Genomic DNA, 22551 nt, shown 5'->3' on the forward strand with positions numbered 1-22551 from the left:
TTTTGCCTGTACTTGCATAGGTTTTTCTCCTGTGTACAGTACACTCCAGCTTCCTCCACGTTCCAGAAACATGTTGAATTAATTGACAACTCTATATTGTCAATAGATGTGAACGTGAGTGTAAACAGCTGTTTGTGCACTGCGATTGGCTGCAGACCAGTCCAGCGTGTGCCCATTCGCTCACCCACAATCACCTTGGGATAGCCTCCAGTTTACCTGATACCCTGAGAAGGTTCAAGTGCTCGAGTAAAATGGATGGTTGGTAATATTAGGTAAAACTCTTCAGGGTCTTGGCCCCTCTTATTTAGCTGCTAGCATAAGATTTTGCATAAACACCTTGTGTTGCTTTTGAAAGGTGCTATAAAATGCAATATTGTTAGATTAAAAATCAGCAGTTATCTTATCTATTATTTAATCAGATTTTAGTCCAGAATTGCCTGCAAATATTTGCTCCTAATGCTACCTGCCAGCTAGCTTGCAGCCACCTGGCTACCTGCTATACTTACTATCACTAGTTTGCTTGTTTTTGTAATTGAGCAGGCTTGGGGAATCCAGTTCCAGAAAGTAAAAACCCTGCTTTTGCCACATGTGCCTCTACTCAACAGGTGGAGTTGAGCTCGTTGACCTGCCAGTTGAGCAGAAGCAGTGCTGCCGGTACCAGTTTGGGTGCCTTTAGCTTTCTTTAGTTCTTCTTCGTCTTGGAAAGATGACGCCAAGTCATAGCTTGTTTAGCTGTGCGTTCGGTCATTGTTTACTTCTTGTTTCTTTTACTTTCTGTTTACGTCTTCAACTTGCAAACCGCAGAAGAGAAGGAACTCTGATTGGCTGATGTCACACACATTTGCATTGCGTCTGATCACTCGCTTTATGAGAAATTTAGGTTGCCATGTGGTTGTTCTGATTTTGGTGCGTCTATGACAGGTTTTTGATCTGGGAAATAAATGATAAAATGTTTCCACGTACGCATTGTTTATTTCTGTTTGACACATTGAATACGTTTTTTCTATGTATGTTTGAAATGTCCAACTGTGTGAGTGGTCATTGAACGCACCGTGAGTTTACTCCCAAACGCGAATGACTTACTTGATTTTCTTTTGCTTCTCTCCACGAAAGGATCATAGAATGTAAGCACTTTTTTTGCAAAACCTTGTTTATGTAACTGAAAATCTTACTTTACTTAATCAATACTTGAAACAGGGTTCTTCATGTCTTTCAATTAAAAGAAACATATTAATGTCAGCTTATGTCGCACGCGATGCATGCACACTCCTAACACCTTTTTTTTGTTTGTTTTTGGCTGTGAATCTAGATAACAATGCAAAACTTACATTTTGAACTGCACCAAGTTACATGTGTCAGTGAAAATACCAAAACAAGTCTCAACCGCCCATACACAGATTTACAGCATGCCACACGCCAAACTTGTGCTGCGAATGATAGAGCACTAAATGTTATTGGTTTGATGTTGTGTTATTTTGGAATTTACAATCAGTTAAAATTTTAAATTAAGTGATAAACATACCTTAAGCAAAACTTTTCGGATTTGGCAAATGAGGGATGGGCATTTTTATTTTATTTTCTAGGAGTAGATATTCTGTCATAGTTTCAGCAAAGATTAAGATAGCAGGTCAGCTTGCGGATACAGGGTTGTATCGGCTATGCTTTGCTGACCAGTGCACATCAAATGACCAACACCTTGTCTGTCACGCCTCTATTTTGATCATTTACATTTTTAACAAATAAGATCACGTTATTCAGCCCACCTTTTAAGGTACGTTTATCAACACAAACACGCACACACACACACACCCACCCCCACACACCCCCCCCCCCCCACACACACACACACACACACACACACACACAAACATTAATAATTGTATTTTATGACGAAAAAAAGAGGAACCTAAAAAGCAAAGGGGAAAACTTTGCATTTCTTCTCATATTCTCCACATTTAATGAAGTCAGGAATGTACATTCACAAAATTCGGGGAGGTTTGTCATCGCTTTCATCTTCATTTTTCCATTTCTAATATTATTTACCCACGGGAAGTAAAGTGAAATATATGATTAACTTTTCTACGTCACAGTCCAGAGGTTATTGCTTCAAATCTCAGATCAGGCCCCTCTGTATGTATTTTATATTTTCCCCCTGTGCTTGGATGGGTTTTTTTCTGGGTAGTCTGTCTTCTTTCCAAACTCCCACAACATTAACGATAATTGAATAACCTAAATTGCCTGTAGGTGTGCATGTGAATGTTGCCTGCATGTGCTCTGCAGTACCTGGAAATCAGTCCAGGGTGTACTCCGCCTCTCACCCTTTGTCAACTGAGATTGGCTCCATTTTACCAGCAACCCTAATAAGAAGGAATGGATTAATGGATATTTTGTATTTATATCCCTAACCTTTGCTTTAGGATGATTGGTGGCTTCTTCTGCCTATTGGGACTTGTTTCACAACTGAATGATGCATTACTCCCACCAAGTGGTGGCAAGATGTATTGTAACTAACTGTCTCATTTAACAATAATAGCTTTATCAATTGATAACCTTTGGGGTCTCTTGGACCTCGCTATCCACAGATGCATAATTTCATTTTTTTTTAATGGCCCTCTTGGTGGTGACCCTGGGTTAAGAATCACTGATTAAAAAAAAATGTCTGTACAGTTAACACAGCTTTCATGATGATGATAGTCTGATCCTAGAATGCAAAGGTCTTTCTTTCTTTCTTTCTTTCAACCCAATGGGAATAGTGTTTGGAAATCCAAGCCAATTTAATGCTTTTGGATAACCCAGAATATATTCCATTCAATATACATTTTAAAATTGCCATTATTTTTATGTACATAACTTTGAGATTTATTTTTCAGTGTCACACTTGTGTGTTGATATCGCAACTTATAGCTCATATTTGAAGGATGTTGTACTTTTATAGATAATGTGGCATATATCCTGTAACAACATAAAGCTATAAAACCAGTGTGTGAATCTCCACTGCAGGTTGGTTAACATTGTGAAACATGACTGCCAGTTGATCAGTCCACCATCATTTCACCTTCCACATACATTACATTGTACCACCACTATAATGAGTCGTGATGTAAATATTTTATAAAGGCTTAATCATAAAATTACAGTAATACATTTGTGTATTATACAGTAACGTAGGCATACAATTAAATATTACTCAAATTAATGTTCGTACACTGACAGAAATGTACTTTAAACATTTCACAAACTATGATTGAATTTGAAATCATTTTACTCGGATGGCATGTTTCAAATTTGCTACAGCGGATGCTCTATTCTACGCTTAATTGTATTGTATTATATTGTATTGTAGAGTTTTCATATTCTCCTCGTTATGTTGGTTTACATTTCCTGTCACATTCCCAAAATATGTAAAAAATAGTTAAATCAATATTCTAAATTGCCTGTAGGTTTCTATGTGCATAAAGGTTGCGTTTCTATGTGTTGGCTCTATGTTTGACTGGTGATCAGCTAGGTTACTAACACTCAGTCAACGGGGGTGGGCTCTTTGTCCCCAGTTACCCTCAACAGAAATACAAAAGATTTATGAACACAATATTTTTTAATTATTGTAAAAAATCATATATGGTCAAGTATATAGTAGAATACAACTAGGTTGTAAACATACTGTAAGATGCAAATGCACAACTCATGCAAATTATGATTGTGGGGTCTTGCACAATTTGGGCAGACTGTTCAGATGAAGTATCAAAAACATTTCATTATAGTATGTTTGTAGATTCAAACTCTTACTCTTGTCAACTATTTAGGAGTCAGATGGCAGTGGAAAATAAAAATTTCTTTAGTCTGATAGCGTGTATCCATGTGTCTTAAAGCCAACAAAGAAGTGTTGAAAAGATGTGCTGAATATAAATGCTTCTATGGTTGTCACTTGTCATTGACTTCAGTCAAGGCACATATTTTAATTTTGTTTATACTCCGCGTTATCGCTCTCAGATAAACACCAAAAAGTCGGAAGCTCATCCGTATGTACAGTAACCTTCGAAAACATTGTACGTTTTGAACGACTTTGGTGGATATTATATTTAACAGGCACTCTGTAAATGGAACAATCACATTTTTATCGCTCTATTTTAACAAACAAACATATAAAGAAGCACTTTTATCCAGATGAAAGTGAGAATATCATTACCATTGTGGGTGTGGGTTTATGTGAGTGCTCTCAGTGTGGTGAGGGAGTCACGGCTGCGTTGTCCAGCAGATGTTGACCGATGTGTAATATATTTGGCACTGCTAAATAGTGTTTGCACCGGCATCTACGGTGTGTAGACTGAATGATTCCAAGTGTTGTTGCAATGAATTGTAAAGATATCGTAAAACATATCACCTCACGCAACATGATTGTTACATTGTTACATTCACCGCGTAGAAACCCCCAGCGACATACAGTACTCAAAACAGTCAAGTTCTGTAGTAACGATGGTTTCTGATGCAATTTTAGCATATTTACAGTGATGATGCTGGCATACGTACAGCACCTGATAAATGTATGTTGCATTTGATAATGAGATATAACGCTCAAATATTCCAAGCAGATTTATTTGATCATTGACATGCTCACACAGACTACAGAATATTCAATTTCTAAGTCTTTGTGAATGTGAGTGGGAAGGTTGGGTCTCATCTGCATAGCTCTTGTGAGCCAAGGTCACGTCACAATTTATAGCAGGGCATTGCGCTGTCAAAAATCCAATTTGAAATGGTGAAACCACCCTTGAATACATGCCATCATGAACTTGGGGGAACATAATCCATGTTAATATTTATCAGAGAAGAATTCGGTATTCTATGGGGTGGGTTTTTTAATTTCCATGTTTGTCGTCGTGTTATCTGAACTTCAATAAATTTTGTACCAAAAAAAAAAAAAAGACATAAGAGAAAAACAAGCCAACCATGTTGGGGACAATACCAATTTACATGGTTTGTAATTATTACCATCATACTTAGTTGTTTGTTTCGAGATTGCTTCAACTTGCCCCCTTAACTGTAGGGCCAATGTTGAGTATGAATTTAGCAGGGCAAAGCTAGTGGGTGGGGGACATGGCAAGCAGAGCAAGTTCTTGCAAAAGTGGCAGCCAAGAGTTAAAAGTAAAAAAGTAAATTCCTGTGAACAGAGTTATGGGTGATTGTGATTCGACTCAACGGGAGCTGCTGAAATTATTAGTGTGCAGAACAATTAGCAAACAGATACCAAGACTCATGCACTCGCCTCTCTCACCAACCACTTTGGAGAATATTCAAAAGCTGACACAGGAAATGCTGTTAGCTAATGCTAATGCTAAATAGTTTTTCACTTGTATCGCACTGTCCACCTAAAAGGCTCTCAAAGCGCTTCACACTCACTCATTTAACTACTGGTGACGCAGCATCACAAGCAACTGCTTAAGGACACTTTGACATGGTCACAAGGGCTGCGGATCAAACCCACAACCTCCGGATTGGGAGACAACCACTCTACCACTGCTCAATATCGCTATGTTCTGCCACCCTCATATACGTTCTGTACTATTAGAACATATTTCTCTGCCACAAGCCATCCTCATGCAGTACCACAGTTCCTACCTGGGCACCCTGTCATAGACTTTCTCTAGATCATAGGTCTCAAAATCAGGTCCTGGAGGGCCGCAGTCCTGCATGTTTAAGAGGTTTCCCTCCTGCACCATATCTGAATCAGATGATCAGGATCAGTCAAGTCAAGTTTATTTATATATCCCTTAATCACAAAAGAGTCTTTAAAGGGCTTCACATGCCCACAGTTGACAAATATTGACGGCATCCCCTGATCGAACCACAAGAGGGCAAGGTAAAACAAAAACAATAACAAAAACATCAGGGGAAAAATGAGAAACCTTGAGAAGGGACTATGTGGAAATGTCCTGAGTCTAGCTTCCACTACTCTTTCCCATAATTTCATTGTGTGGCTTGCAAATGGGCACCAGCACATTTTTCCTCCATTCCTCAAGCTTCTTCTCACCTTCTAGAATTTTACTAAACAACCTGGTCAAAATCTCCACAGCCACTTCTGCTGGGTGCCTCTATCCCGCCACAGGTTTATTTTTTGTGTGTTTGCAATTACCGTACCAATTAGAATGCTATATTTGGCAAATGTTGTCACCATGGCAATTTTTAAATTTTTTAATCTTACTTGCAACAAATAATCAACTTTTTGACTGTTATTTGAGACTTCTGGAGACTTGAGACTATGTTCAGACCTCCACTTTTGGATTGAAAATAAATCGCTGTTGTACAAAGCCACCTCTTTTTTAGCCATAAAACCCCTTCAAAGCAAAAGTCCGTAATGATTTGATTGTTCACTTATGGCAGTACTTTGTCAATTAGTTTAGTGTAGCCCTATCTGAGGACATGAGAGCAAACACGAATAACACAAACTTGGTGTGCATGTGTGGGTATGTGTCAGGACTCGGCCAAGGCTGTTCATAACCTTTATGGACAGAATTTCCAGGCACAACTAAGACATTGAGATGGTCCGGTGTGGCCTTCATTTTATTTATTTTTCCTGCAGATGATATGATTCTTCTGGCATCATCAAGGTGTGATATTCAACTTTGGCTTGAGCTATTCTCATCCGAGTTTGAAATGGTTGGGATGAGAATCATCTCCTCTAAATTTGAGGCCTTTTTGGGGGGCCCTCTCTGATGTTGGTGAAGAGATCCCGACCTAAAGTGGAGGTGAAATATCTTGGGTTGTAGTTCACAAATGAGGAAAAAAGGGAGCGGGAGATCAACAGACGCAGCACTGATATAGCATCAGCAGTGATGTGGGCTTTGCACCTATATGTCATGGAGAAGATGAAGCTGTGACGAAATACAAAGCTCTCGATGTACTTGTCGATCGACACTCCCACCCACGCCTATGGCTATCAGATGATGGTCGCAACTGGAAGAACAAGATCACTGATAAAAGTGTATGAAATTAGCTTCCTCTACAGGGTGTCTGGGCTCTCCCTACAAAATAGTGTGTGACGCTCAGTCATCTCGGAGGGCCCCAAGTTCCCTGCATTGAGCGGAGCCAGATGAAATGGCTTGGGAATCTGTTTAGATTGCTTCCTTATGGCACTCTAGTAAACTGTTCCGGCGCATCTCACCAGGAGGGGGTCTGAGGACACCCTGATAAGTTTCCCGACTGGCCTTGGAACACAGTCGGTCGGGATTCCAGATGAAGAGCTGGACAAGGTGGCAGGGGAGAGGTACGGGCTTCCATCCTTCACCTGCTGTCCCTGCGACCCGACCCTGGATGGATAGATTAAATTAAGGGTACTGTTAAAATCTGTGTAAATGTTTACAATGTACAAGTAAAATATTTTAATAATTTAAAATAATTTGTTTGTATTTTAAAATAAATCTGTTGATTTTGAAATTATTTCAGTGACAATTGTGAGTTTTTGTTCTTCTTTAATGAAACAATGCCATTGCTATCACTGTGAAAGATTTACACAAATTTCTCTTCTCAGATAAGAGGAACTAATAAGTAAATAATATCCTAAATTGTGGACATGCACACAAATTGATTATGTATAATTTAAAATTCAGTGTAGATTGGTGGGAGGATCATAGTGCGAGTCTGGCTGGCTCATGGAGATGCTGTGTGTGTGTGTGCGTGCGTGTGTGTGCGTGCGTGTGTGTTCAATCTTCATTCTCTTCTGTTGCTCCGCTTGGTCACACCTTGCCTCATCTCATCCCAAACCATCTGTCAACTACAAGACCAATATAAATACACATCCAGCATACATACACACACCCACACACACGCTCACACACACACGGATTGATACCACCCTTTCCTCAGCTGTGCATCCACTCCCTTGCAACCACACTCCCTTCCTGTTTGTGTGTCTGGGCCATCAGGCAGTCAGAAGGCCATGCCATTTTAGTGAGCCATTGATCTGTGGATGATACACTGTCATTGTATATGTGTGAACCGATGCACAATGTGTATACTGGTTCTCCATTTGCGTTTTAATTTGTTGCTGACCTTTTTTTAGCGAACCATAACCATTTCCAGATTTTCTGTATGTCTGTCGGATGATTTGGTGGGATAGATGAGAAATACACCGTGAAAATATCAGAATTAAATACAGTAAGTAATGAACAAATTAGAGACAATATTTGTAGTGACATTGAAGTCAAGCAATGAAACCGATGGAGTCAGAAAAGCGCGCTGAAAAATAATACAAACAATAAAATGAAATAAAGTAATAAATAGTCCTTTAAAATCAATATAAAATTCTCATTATGAAATTGCAGTCTATTTTTTTTTACTTTCTTTTTATTGTGCAAAGTTTAAATTGATACTCAACACTTTTTTTTTTTGCTGATAAACTCTATAAACTGGTGTCTACTAATGCTGTCTACATGTCCTGGTCATTATTTTGACATTTTAGTGCATGTTGAAAGCTTGAATTTGGGGCACCATCTTAGGTTTAACACTCGGATAAACACAATTTGGCTGTTTGTCCTCTCATTACATGAGAAATCAGTTGACGTAGTCGCTCTGGCACCCACCGGCTCACTCTTGTACACGCCTCCTTAAACGCCTCCTTAGCAAGTTGTTGTAGTAGTAGCATTTTGCAAACATCTTTACACTGATTTTCCGGTTAATGATTTATTAGGATAGCATTTGGTTAGTTTATTTAGCATAGTTTTTCATATTATAGACATTATTAGATCATAGGTTTCACTTTTGCTGTCACAGCCAGACCACGCCCAACCCTCTCCCCATTTGCAACCCCACAGTTCTCCAGGCAACACCCCCTTTGAGCGCCAATTTCAAATCTTAGTGAGGGGTGGAGCAAGAGTCTGGCTTCCTGTTGAGCTACCCTTTAATTACAGTAGCTGAAGTTATTTCAATGTAACAAAAATATGCCTCAAAGTGACTGTCAGACTGTATACCTTCCATGCGCAGTTGGGCTCAAAGCATAGTTTCAGATCCTGTTGCAATGGTTATTGTGTTGTAGAACAAGAAGAGGAGCCTAACACAGTAAACACAGAAATGGAAGGGACGGCATGCAGGATAAAGTGGACGAACTCAAGAACAAGAGGGAAAAAAACAGCCTGTGTCCAAAACCTCATAAGTCACAATTTGCTAAAATGCATTTTATATATAACAATCTATACTATTGGTCATAAATGTTACGGGCTAAAATAATCAATAATAAATCAAATAAATTGCCAATGCTATTAAAATATACAGTGTGCTTAATTTTATCATGGCCAAAATCATAGCCACAACTACTACTATATTTACTCCTCAGAATCATCAGCTTCCACTTGATCTCTCTGAAAAACATATACTTTTGTACACTTTCAAATATGAGAGTATGGTGATATATTTTCAGTTTATAATTCTACAGATATAAAGACGTGTTTGACGATTTATGTCAGAAAACTGCCTAACTCTAGGCTTAACATGCATCATTCACATACAAATGTCACTCCATCGCCTCCCTGAGTGTGAGCATATTTCTTTCAACAGTTTCACATGTTTAGCACTTGTGAAATAAGAGAAATACAATTGTTGGCGTTATTAATTACACTAGGCGAGCGTGTCGCTGTGACTTACCAGTATCTTTATCGCTGTTGTGGTGCTTGTGGAGTCACAATATGGCTCTTGGTAGAACATGATTGTCAACAAATCGTTCCTCATGGTGGCCGTTTTTCGGCAAATCTCGACTGTTATTGTTCATTCATGTCACTCTTGACGAAGTTGTCAAACCAGTTCCAGGCAAGGACGTGAACTCTTTGCTAAAATGCTAAAATATGCTAAGCCTTAAGGTCTAGAAGGAAGAATGACGATACGTTCGTCACGTCGTGACATGCTTCCTGCGGCTCCTCCAAAATTATAGTCGCTATACATTTCAGCTGTCAAGACACTTTTATTATGACAAGGCCTGACAATAACAGTGCCTCTAACTGTGCGCAATTGATATTTTCAGAGCTAGTCACCGCACAATGTCTTGTAAGCTTACTTCGATCCTTAAATCCTTAAACGCAACACATTTCTCATACAATAACGATAACGGCGTTTCAAATATGGGGAGAATAATTAGTTGGATTAGTCCGTTTATTTAAAAAAAAAAAACTGAGTTACCTAACGCCATTAGTTTATTTTATTACATTTTTTATTTATTTGTATTTATTTATTTTTTCCGGAGAGCTTAGTTCATTCGGTAATTTTACCGATTTGACATGTCATCATCATTGCTCTTTTTTTTTCTTTTTCTTTTATTATTTATATATTTTTTTAATAAATTTTTATTTTGTATGTGGGTGTGTATGTGCATGTACGTGTGTGCGTGCGTGTGAGTGTGTATGTATTAGTTCACCTAAAACCTATTAAAAAATCCCATACCGTTCACCTAAACCGAACACTTCAGAATCCAGTCAGAGTCGTGAGGCCGTCAGGAGACCCGAGGAAGGACCAAAGAAAAGAAAGGAAAGTGAAATCCATCACCGACCAGACACCACCCACCACCCACCGGGCCCCCAACCAGAGTCCTTCACCAACCCCAGAAACATCTAAATTCCACCAAATCAGGGAGACCTCAAGAGACCAAAGGAGAGACTGAGGAAAGGAAGGAAGGACAGACGAAGTAGAGTGAGATCCACAGACACCAGCCTCCACCGATTCAACGACCAGAGGAAGAATCAGATTGTGTCTGAGTTTCGATAGATGCTGGTGTGGTGGCGTGCATGAAAATCTCCACCAAAGAGGGGAGCCGTCGACCCCCGCCAGGACAGAGCAAGCGCAACACCTCAGGGCCCCCCAGGCCACGGCAGCGCCAAGGGACAACCCCCAGGCCCCACAGGGGCCACCGGCCGGAGAGCAAACCCAGGAGCAGGAGCGTCCCACACGGCCCGCGCCCCCAACCCAACGCAGCAGGACGGGGCACTGCAGGCCCGCCAGGCAACCCACTGGTCCACAGCCCCCGCTCCCCCCACGACCCCCGTTAGTTTAAACGCCGTTATTCCCAACACTGCTCTTAAAGTGATGATTTGGGGGTACACGGTTTAAAAATATAATAAGTTGCCACCCACCCCGTTTTCCCCAGAATTGTTCTCTTTTTTTTTACCATCTGTCTTGGGAAAATACAAATCTCTCCTAGGACACAATTTGTCCAGTTTTTTAGGAAGAATGCTAAAAGCTAATTTGGTTTCCCTAATTCTGTACTCTAAAAATATCCCCTGTGCTACCGTGAAATGCTTTGAAATGTTACAGAGCGTGATGCCGGCGGCTATTTACGTAGGTGCATTTTGGATTATCGTAACTCTGGCACCGTTTGTGCTATCTGAAAAACTCCAATGGTGTCTGAAAGCTGAGCCCTTGCGCTTTACAAAAAAAGTACTGTCATTAGAGTAATTTCAGTCCTCTCACGGGCTTCAGGAAAATCAGTGAGTCACGATGGAAGAGTGCAGAGAGAAACAGCGGTATTTTTAGACATTTCTGCATCAATTTGAACAAAAAAATTTAACAAGAAGGTATGTTTAGGTTTATGGTTTTATTAAACATATAAACATAAAGAAAACACAAAACACATTATAAGTCTAAAGTATAAATTGAAGTAAAAAAGAAAACAAGAAAAATAAAAAAGTTTATATGTTCAAAAGAGGTAGGAGGAAGAATGTATATCTATATCTATAATCGACTCTTGTATCACATGGTGGCTTTTTATAGAACCTACCAAGTGTGTGACTTTGTAGTACGTATGTAATTGTCGGTGACGTTTTTCTAGAAACCTTGCCATGTCATGTTTGTATCTTATTGTTTTTTATTGTTTTTAGAGTGTATGCCTTGTTTGTAGTTTACAGTGTGTGTGTGTGACTAGCTGAATAATGAATATCCTACTAAGTTCAGTTTGTTTTGTTATGAGGGGCAAACATTGCATTAGTCTTTAAGCTTTTTTCATGACTCGGCTGATATTTTTGCCCATTCATCTTTAGCAATGAGCTCTTCTTGTCATCACCCTGATCTTTAGTTATCTCCACAGATATTCAACAGAATTCAAGTCTGGGCAACTGCCAAACGTTAATATTTTCGTCCGCGAACCAATTCTTAACCATTTTTCTGTGTGTTTTGGAATTTTGCCATGCTAAAATGTCCACATCTTCGAAATTTGCCGGGGGTATAATTTCGGGTTTGGCTGTTAAGTGCCCGAGCTTGATCAGGTGTCCCTTTTTTCCCCCACAAATCCACGGTGGCAACCCTACATACTGGTAATAAACTTGGTCGTTTGACCAACAGCCTGTTCTGTGCAATTAGTGTTGACATCGCTGGCAACAAGTGAATCAGAAGCTCTAATGTTACTTTTAGATAGCCATGTAGAACTGAGCATGGTGATGATGTAGGGGTGTCCAAAGAAATTGATGAGCTATCAAAGAGAGACGTGGAGGATTAGGCTCTGGGTGAGGACCTGCCAGTAATCAGATATCCCGCTGGCATAACACCCTGGCCACTGCAGGAGATGCAAGCCACTGATGTCAAGACAAGAAAGCTCCTTACAAGGCATGGAGGATGCCACCACATTCCAGCATCCAGAGGCTGTGCATAAAGTGGAAAAAGGGGGTGCAAGAACTAGTGAGCGTTACAGGCAGTAAGAAACAGGAGGCCAACCTGCTTAGTGAACGCCTCAGGCAACAGAAGCCTAGTAAGAAGGAGCCAGATGGACTGTCATGGAAATTAAAGAAGTGGCTGGCATCTAGAAAATATACCAGAGGCTGAAGAAGGCTGGACTGAAAAACTGCCCGGAGGGCACTTATCATAGCAGCACAAGACCAGACCCTAAACACAAGATCAATAGAAGTTGGTGTATCCCACATCAGGCAGGGCCTCAGGAGCAAGCTGTGCAAATAATCCACAGAGTAAGTACAGCATATCACAGCCGGGTGCTGCATAACCAGGTCGCTTGAATAAAAGCGATAAGAGAGTCGGCGCTTGACGTCCTTGGTCGAGAAGGAGCAAAATATGTAAACCATTCTTTACGTGTGTACCTGGAGCGATTACCTCAATAGGTAAAAGTCACATTTTATTTATTTCAAATTGATTACTGATCATTTCATGGAGAAATGTCCTCTTGCTGCACGCTCGTCACAATCTTTATCATCATGTACATGATCAAACTTTTAGGTTGAGTATATATTTATTTTATTGCTTTTGGAGGCTGAAAACATTGTCTGTACAGTTAATAATCGCTTTATGATGACAACTGTGTGAAATAGTTTTGCTGTTAATTCCCATGGGCTATATTTATTTAAGTAATTTCCAAAAAGCAATACAGTCAAGCAATCTGAGTAAGATGATTACAAATTGGCTGAGAATTTGGGGATCCACTGGCACAAGTTTCTTTCTCCTTATGCCAATCATCTGATTTCTCTCTGTACTAATAAAGCTTTGCTAAGGTTGGTGGCGTACCAACTCGTGAATGTCTGAAAATGAGTATTTAATGGGAAAACAATCCACTGAAGAGCTTTTGGGGTTTCATCAATCACATCTGCACATCTACATCAGCTAATGGATTGCTCAATGGTACCAGCAGGGGGTTCTCCACATTGACTGTTTTTCTCCATCTTCCTCCTCACTGGCATATGGTGCGTTCTAAGTCGGAGGTCTTTGCCACTTATTTAGTATAATGTAATGGTTGATGTAAAAAATGACACCACCTGTGCTGTGCTTATCCGTTTGAAACGTTTATGCGGCCTAAATGGAGCTCCAGAAATGCTTTACCACATTTGGAGAATGATGTCAAAATGGAATAATAATGTTTCTCTTTACAGGAGACAGCGCCCAGTACATGATGCCTAAAACAATTTCCATAATGTGTGAGTGGCATCACGGTAGGTTAGAAAACCTGTAGGTGGAAGTTAGGAGAGAGACCAAGTTATATAAAAAAAAAAAACATGGACAGTTTTAAGGAATGTTTCTGTCATTCCCAGTAGCACCTCCTCCTGCTGCTCACTCACACACGCTTACCCATATACACACACTCACATACACTGAGCTATCCATAATAGATGCTAGCTGTAGGCAAACACTGCAGGGCTGGACTTTATAGCACAGCTGGATGTGCATGGAAGGCAGAGACGACATGGTAGAGCAGGTACCCCTGAGAATACTCTATGCGTTTCTTCTCTCTCTTTCTCACTCTCTCGCTCTCTCTCCTCATTGTCGCTTCTACAGATACTCTCTTGCACCATGCTGTTTGTGCTGTGACTGCAGAAAGCAGCATACTACATGCCTCTTGCAGGTCGTGTGTGTCTCGGTGTGTGCGTGAGCGCATGCGAGTGAGCCTCATTCTTACATTGTCATCTGTGTAAAAGATTGGACGAGTCAATAGGTTTATGTGGTTAGGGGAGGGAGTGAAAAGTACTGGAGCTGCAGCTGTGAAATTGAAACCAGAAGTGTCATTTTGTTTCTTCAGTACAAAGGGGTGTTTACTACTGTATTTTCAAATGCTTTCAGTGATGTATTGTAATTTGTATCAATGCTTAGAGTTGTATGCAGAATGACAATGGTATTGGTTGCTAGTGTCATCCCCCTTGTCCACAGTATTGATGAAGTGATCTAGTGTCAACTCCACAATACGAGATTTGTGATACTCTTTTGAGTTTAAGTTTTTAGTTGTAGTCCACTGATTATAAAGCAACCGTTTCGATAACAATGTGGTTGATGTTAGTTTTGTTTTTAGAAAACAAAGTGCATGGCCTATTGGGTAGAATCAGTCAACTGACTTGGGCTTCAAAGAATATGCTGTTATTTGTCTTTAAAATGTCTCGAGTTGGTTTTCACAGTAACTCACAGTGAGATAACTAAATGGGATGACCATATTTCCTTTACTTGTATCATCGTGGTAAAAGTGTGAATATGGAAAAGAACAGTAGTGGGGTATCCATCCACCTCTTTTTAGAAACCTGAAAGAAACTGAATGAAAACGCCAGAAATTTGAATAAAGGCCCAAAATTAGCAAAAAAAAAAAAAAAAACGCTTGGAGAGGGTGCATTTTGAAGCGTATCGAAAAAAAAGAAAATGTGCATTTTGGCTATGGAAACAGCTTTTGTGACAAAGTGATTATTTATATATATATATATATATATATATATATATATATATATATATATATATATATACAGTATATACGTTGCACGTTTTGACTGAATACTGTACTACATCACACGTATGTTTGTAGTCACACAAAAATGGCGGATGATAAAGTAAGATATGTTTGGGGAGACGAAGAAAAAATTATTTTTAGAATTCATTATATTTAAAAAAAAACAATGCAGTTTTAGATCAGAATCTGTCCATTTTGGGTCTTGTGGCAGCGAAGCACTTATATTACGGCATCTCGCGGCGCAGTGTCCTCTCACTATTCGCAAAATAACAGATGGAAACAGGCATAAGTTGCAATTACGTTTTGCGCATTTTAACAAAATTTGCGTAAAAATTTCCAAACATTTGGATGGAAACGTAACTAGTGTTGTAGATATATAACTGCTGTTTTTTTATGACGTGACTGCTGACAGAAGTTACACCAACAATTGTGCACACATTCTGCCACATGCTAAAAAAAACTAAAATAAACATATAGAACACTCGGTCCTCGACGGCTGGAGTCCTGCAGGTTTTGGATGTTTCCCCTTCTCCAACACAGCTGATACATGATCAGCTCATCAGCAAGCTCTTCATAAGCCTGATAACAATCCTGGTGATTGGAATCAGCGGTTTACATGCTTTCGTAGTCGCATTTTTGATACATCCCTGATTAAAAAACAAAACCCATTTTTCAAGTACTTCTGGGTCTAACTTTAAGTATATAAATGCAGTATAAAATAAAAGTGGGATCTTGTGGGATTGAGTGAATAAATGTCAATTTGTTGCACTTAATTGTACTGTAACTGTAATCATACTGGCGGAATAAATGATCATCGTCATCCAAACGCTTTGTGGCGCTCAGTGAGAAGTTCCTTGTTTTTTTAGTATCCCATGAATGGTGAGTAAATTAATTATGATTTACAGTACAGTAACAGTAAAAACTTAAACAGAAATTATATAAAGCTGGAAGAGCAACCATGAGACTATACAGTATATTTATTACAGTTATTTCAAGAGGTATCATTCTCTTTATTATTATAGTCATGCATGTGTGTGCCTATGTGCGTGTGCATGGTGTGTGCCTGTGCGTGTACGGACGTGTGGGTTGGTGGGTGGGTTTTGTGTGCAGTGCTCTGCCACGTTAAGCATATTTCAACGCTCTAAATGTGGTTCTTATTACACAGCAGAGCATTTAGCCAAGACCCGCCATCTGCATCACTCTCTCTCTCTCACACTGCAAAATACAGCAAGAATGTCCTGCGAGTGCACGTACATGGCCTTACTGTGATGGGTAGTCTTTTTCTAGAATTTGCATATTTACTGAGCAGCCAGGAGAGAAATGCATTTGCTTCCGTGCTATCCTGACCATGACTGATTACACTAACATTCTACTCCTGTGATTTGAGGAATTCACATTGTCATGCATAAGAACAGTTCACACACAGACAAGTAACCACTTTGTGAATTATGTAGAATAAATATGGACTCTTTATGCTGTTCTAAAATTAAGCATTTCATTCAAAATCACCAAGAGCAATAGACTGCGTTAGTACTTATACCCACTCCCCTTTTGTTTGACATTAGGTTATTGTGACTTCTTCGTCCAGGGGGCGGCGCAGCACTGACATCTTACAAAGATGGCTAATGCCACGTTTCCACAACAGTCCTCCTTGATCTGGCTTATGTTTCATGTCGGGAGTGTGGGCAGCATGATGATGATGATGATGATGTGGTAGCTTCATTATTAGTGTGATGTGAAGAAATAAATGCAACAGGACATTAAGTCTGTTACACACATGCAGATTTTTTTTTAACATCAACAGAATTTTGTTATATATGAGAGAGCCCACAAATGTCGAGGGTAAAATAGAATGTGTGTTCTTACAGATCTTATAGTGTGTATGTATATACTGTATGTACTCAAGCTTACCAATGCAGAACACAACTACATTTCCTTTTGGCTTGTCATATTATGGGTCGCCATAGCGAATCATCCTTTTTCGTCGACGTCTGTCTTCTGCAACCTCCTCTCTAACCTTTTTCTCCATACTCATCACCCCTCCTACCAATATCCACACTATCTCTCTGCTTTGGACCTGTCCAACCCCCCCCAAAAAAAAAATCTCACCTCGGCTGTCTCTCTCATTACCTCATTTCTAATCCTATCACTCCTGGCGAGTCCTAAAGAAAACCTCAACGTCTTCATTTCTGCCACCTCCAGGTCTGCTCATTTCCTCAGTGCCACTTTCTCTAATCTGTACATCATGGTCGACCTCACCACTTACTTACAAACTTCCCCCTTCATCCTAGCAGAGAGTCTTCTATCACAGAAGGCCCCTGACACTTTGCTCCACCTGTTTCAACCAGCTTGAATCCGTTTCTGATCTAATCTTATCTGAAATGATTTAGTTACAGTAATAAATCTTCATCAGACACTATATTTCCTATTAACGACGAGCCATGCTCTTAATTTTTTTTATCCGTTCATCATCATACATGACATTCTCACTGTGAAATCTTTGCAGTTTTATTGATTTGGTGACTGAAATGTTGCGTCAGCTATATCTAACATTGTACAGACATGTACAAACTTCCCCGAAATTGTCATTTTAATCTTAATCTCAAACCAGTTCAACTCTTTTCACAACCACCCTATGTGTTTCCAAGCACACAATCACAATCTTGGTATTTATGAAAGAATCCAGTACCATAAATAGACACAATTCTCATATTTTGAAAATTACATACTGGTGTTGCACATGTGCAATCAAATAATTTCTCACAGTGTAGTTTGTGTTGTGGACGTAGTGGCTTGCCACTGGCTAAGGAATGGACCACCATGCAGACTTAAATGGTTGGAACAACACTGGTTTTATTGAAACACAAGCGAGTAAGATTCGACAAATAGAGAAAAGTAAAACGAATGAGGACAAACGGCCCTCACGAATAACTAGTGACACTAAAACCAAGAAAGAAAAAACAATGGTCGGTGCCACAGTGGAAGGAAGTTACAGGCGGCACAAGCAAAAACCAAATCTATCTACACAAGATAATATCACTCAAGTGGGCCTACTTATAAACAAACTAAGTGGGAAGTGCTAGACGAAAAAATGGAAAACAAAATAAATCACAGAAGTACTAAATAAAAAAAAAAAAAACTTCAGTACTCCTGGAACCAACGACAAAACAGAATCCTAACCACCCAAGACATGAGCCGCATCTAAATAGCAGCCACTCCTGATTGCCGACAGGTGGAGTGGGCTGATTTTAGGAAGCTGTGGTTCTGAAACTCCGCCCACCAATTAAACCTAGCAACACTGAGGGCAGAGGAAAATAATGTCACCAACATGCAACAGCCCAGAACATAACAGTGTCATTTGTGAAATCAATTCTCTTTTAGGTGAAACGTGTACATGCTGTGCAACACGTTTGCAGATTGGAATCACAATTATTTGCCTTACAAGATTTTTGTGTTAAAAACAAAACAAAAAAAGTTATTATATAAAAACAAAATAGAATGTGTTACATGAAAAAATGCTGTTATCATTTCTCCAAATATTTTGAATAAGCACATTTTAGAGCTGTAATTTTAATACTTTGATATTTTTACTCATATCAGCTCATGCCTATTCATAAATTAACCACAGGATTGAGGAAGCACCAAGTTTACATCAGCCTTCCATAAACGTTTGCGTTGCTCAAACTTTGTGTGGCTATTAGCGCTGGTGTTAGTGAATTAGACGCTGTTTATCAATGAGTCTCATTTAAATAGAGGTGGGCAATTTCTCCGCCAAATGTATAACTTATTTACGTACACGCAAAAAACACTGGCACACCGGGGCGCAATCTGGTAGGCAGCGTAGTTAATGATGAATTTCCCCATCTGCATATGTTACACACTCTCGGATTGCTAAATTTTTACCGGTTAGCGCCGCGCAAAAGCTACACAAGCAAACCTTTAGTGGATCTGGCCCTGAGTGTACTACTTTGCTTCAACCAACATATACTTTGTCCAATCACTCTCAACCAATTTGAGAACAACACTATAATTATAAGGGAAATTGAGTGACATCCATTTTCCTTTTGATCATCTTTTTTCTGGCATTGAATAAAGACAGAAAACAGTTTGATATCGATCCTCTATCCCATTACAGATAAGATTTAATGTAAAAAAATAGAATAATATATTTTTTAATTTGTTAATCTCCCCTATAGTCAATCAAAGATCATGTAGTCAGATGCTCCTCCCAAGTCTCACATTATACCTGTAGAGTGTGTTTTTCATATTCAAAAAGTGCATCTCTCTCTTTACACAGGGTAACCAGGACACAGCAACACCCCCAGACCCATCCATGGCCCAGACTTACCCATCAGCCCAGTTTGCTCCCCCTCCCCAGAATGGCATTACCACAGACTTCGCAGCTTCACACCCTCACCCACATCAACACTCCCATCCACATTCACACCAGCACTCAGCACCTCAAGACTACTCCGGGGTTCAGGCCTCTGTCAGCGACCATCCACTCAACATGTACCAGTCTACACAGAGCCACAGTGACCAGAATGGATCAGACATCGGCAGTCAGACAGTTACCGGCACAGCCACAGTAAGAAATCATGGGATGAATGTTTCGTTAAGTTTGACATAGCTGGGATCAGCAGCCTTGTTTTGGTTTGTTGTCAGTCGTGGCCATTTCAAAACATTGGATGTAACTCAGTACATGATTGTTTGTTGTTTTCCATTCTTGTTGTAAAGCAGGGGTCACAAACATTTTAGAGCTACCAGTTTAATACACACTTCTGAAATAGCAAATTAGCTCAAATGACTTGTGCTTTGTTCTTATTCGCAACCAATGATAACTAGGAAACAATAAAAAAAAATATATATATATATATATTATTCATCACTATTTCTATAAATCTTTGACAAAGATCACATTTTTAAATGATCACTACTATGGATCACTAATTCTACGTCATTCCTAGGAAATCACAGTGTCCCATCATTGCTTAGCTATTTTTATAACAGGCCTGCAAGTTAAAGGGATTACACCAGTATTTTAAGGCCTTCCACAGTTAACTATAGGCATGTAATGATTAAATGTTACCTTTGACCCCACGGTGATGTAATTTTTTATGAAATATTAGGTGTTTTGCTGGTTTGCCGTGATATGTCAATCATTTGGCGCCTGCGGGGTCCAATCGCATTTGAGCAGGGGCACGTGCCAACCCGGCCTCCCCTCTCGCTTCGCCAGTGCTGTAAAGAAAGGTCTTCTGTTTATTGCTCTTTTTTTAATGAAAATATGCCTAATTATAATAAGATCATCTCTACAGGGGCTTTTACATTCTGTTCAAGCCTACAAAGACTTCTTTCTTTCATCACAAATATTGTAAAGTCATGTCCTTAAACTACTGGGCATGTGACAATACCGTTTGTTCTAGAAGAAAGAAAGGTTTCATGTATAAAAAGAAGCAATCACTATTGGCCGTAGCAGAAAACGTCCAAGGAGGCACATTCAAATGTTGGCCAATTTATTGAGGTAAAAAGGCTTGGAGATTGGAGCTGCTGTTGGGCTTCAAATTTGGCAGAGGAATGGAGGAGCTCTTAAATTTGGCACCAGACCTTTGAACAGCATTGGGTCCAAGCCTGGACAGAGGGAACCAACAATTCCACCAGCACAGATGTGAACAAATGCAGGTGAAATGCCAGATGCTGAGTCGAGCAGAATAATATGGGCATGTTCCGCCCATGGGTAGCATGTTGGACCAGGCTGTGGAATTGGAAGAGCCAGTACAGAGAGGTTTCAAAGGTGCCCTTTACGATTGAAGGTGCAAAAGATACAAAGTTGCAAACAAAGCCTTCAAAAGGACTTGGGGCCTTGATTGAACATAAGTCAGATAGGACACTGAACACCCCGAAAAACTCTTCGCCAGTACGTCCACTGTCTACTTGGCAGCCAACAGCTTGGGAGAGGGATAACGTGTACAAATAAGTCTTTCTGCAAGTCAGGAATTAAGATGCTGTTGTTCCAATCTACTTCTGCAACCAGATTATACAAACCCCAATTCCAATGAGGCTGGGACATTGTGTAAAACATAAATGAAAACAAAATTATCTGATTTGCAAGTCCTTTTCAACTTCTATTCAGTTGAATACACTATAAATATTCAATCATTTTTAAATTTGATGCCTGCAACACATTCCATAAAAGCTAGGACAGGGGCATACTTATCAACTTTGTCGAAGGGATTCTTTCCCATTCGTGCTTGATGTACATCATATGTGCAACAGTCGTGTTTTGCACTTCATAAGCACATTTTCAGTGGGACACAGGTTTGGCCTGCTCGCAGGCCAGTCTAGTGCTCACATATTTACTGCGAAGCTATGCTATTGTAACACATACAGAATGTGGCTTGACATTGTCTTGCTGAAATAAGATGGAAGTCCCTGAAAAAGTTGTTGCTTGGATCTCAGCAAATACTGCTCCAAAACCTGTTTGTACTTTTCAGCATTAATGATCCTTTCACAAGCCGAGTTTACAGTACATGGAGACTTTTTAGTCATATCGATTGAAATCATTCTGAATGAAGATCTGTTGTAACCTGTTTAAATGTGACGTGATCCATTCTGATCTGCCATTTATATGCTCCCCGCATTGAATCAGCCGCAGGATGCGCGGATATCGATCACATAATTTATCAAGATGCTGTTCATTTGTCATTTAGCACAGTAGTTGTGATAGTTTTAACACTTTTATTGAATTACCATCTTGATAAAGAAACAAGTTTCAAGTACTTTAAAACAAGTTGTCCCCTCGCAGACGAGCTCTTGGGGAGACACCGCCATTTTAGTGGGTGGAAACGACGATATCTTGACGCATTATGTCAAGACAGAGCATGCACATGTCGCACGCAGCCTCGCCATTCCGATTGAAGTGTTTACATGACGCTCGTTCGGATTGACAAAAGGAATATACCAATCCTGTGATTCCGAATGAAATTCCATTCGGATTCAGCCTTTGCATTCCGATTGAGGGGTTCATATGGAGCATTTTCACTCCGTTTGGCCGTTTGGATTAATTCTAATCTTAACACATGGCTCTATATAAACCAGGCTACATTGACAATAACACCCCCACATACCGTTACAGGTGGTGGCTTTTGAACTTTGCGCTGATAACAATCCAGATGGTCTTTTCCTCTTTGGCCCAAAGGACACAACGGCCATGATTTCCAAAAAGTGAAATGTGGACTCGACAGACTGCAGCAAATTTTGCATCCGTGCTGAGGTTGAGCCGAGAGAAGCCAGCTGCATTTCTGGGTGTTCGTGATAAATGGCTTTGGCTTCATATGGTACAGTTTTAACTTGCATTTGTAGCTGTAGCAACAAACAGTGTT

At 39.8% G+C, this 22551-nt stretch overlaps 1 protein-coding gene across 10 annotated transcripts in view; it reads left to right on the forward strand.

Moving 5' to 3' along the window:
- rbfox1 (RNA binding fox-1 homolog 1) overlaps positions 1-22551 on the forward strand; it is a 332184-nt gene that overhangs the window by 257371 nt on the left and 52262 nt on the right. For 8 of the 10 annotated variants that reach the window (XR_015094247.1, XR_015094244.1, XM_086070103.1 and 5 more), the window contains one exon: positions 19470-19760. The exons of 1 other annotated variant lie outside the window; for it this stretch is intronic. Coding sequence is in view for 7 of the 9 variants with exons in the window: in XM_086070103.1 (XP_085926229.1) it covers positions 19470-19760 (291 nt within the window). In the remaining 2 variants the exon portion in view is untranslated. Of the gene's footprint in view, positions 1-14028; positions 14162-19469; positions 19761-22551 lie in introns of those variants that run through there. One more of the 10 variants, XM_086070096.1, reaches the window with a different exon arrangement.

This window comes from Leptonotus elevatus, chromosome 1 (assembly GCF_054856555.1).
Source record: "Leptonotus elevatus isolate MCC_2025b chromosome 1, RoL_Lele_1.0, whole genome shotgun sequence".
Classification (NCBI taxonomy): Eukaryota; Metazoa; Chordata; class Actinopteri; order Syngnathiformes; family Syngnathidae; genus Leptonotus; species Leptonotus elevatus.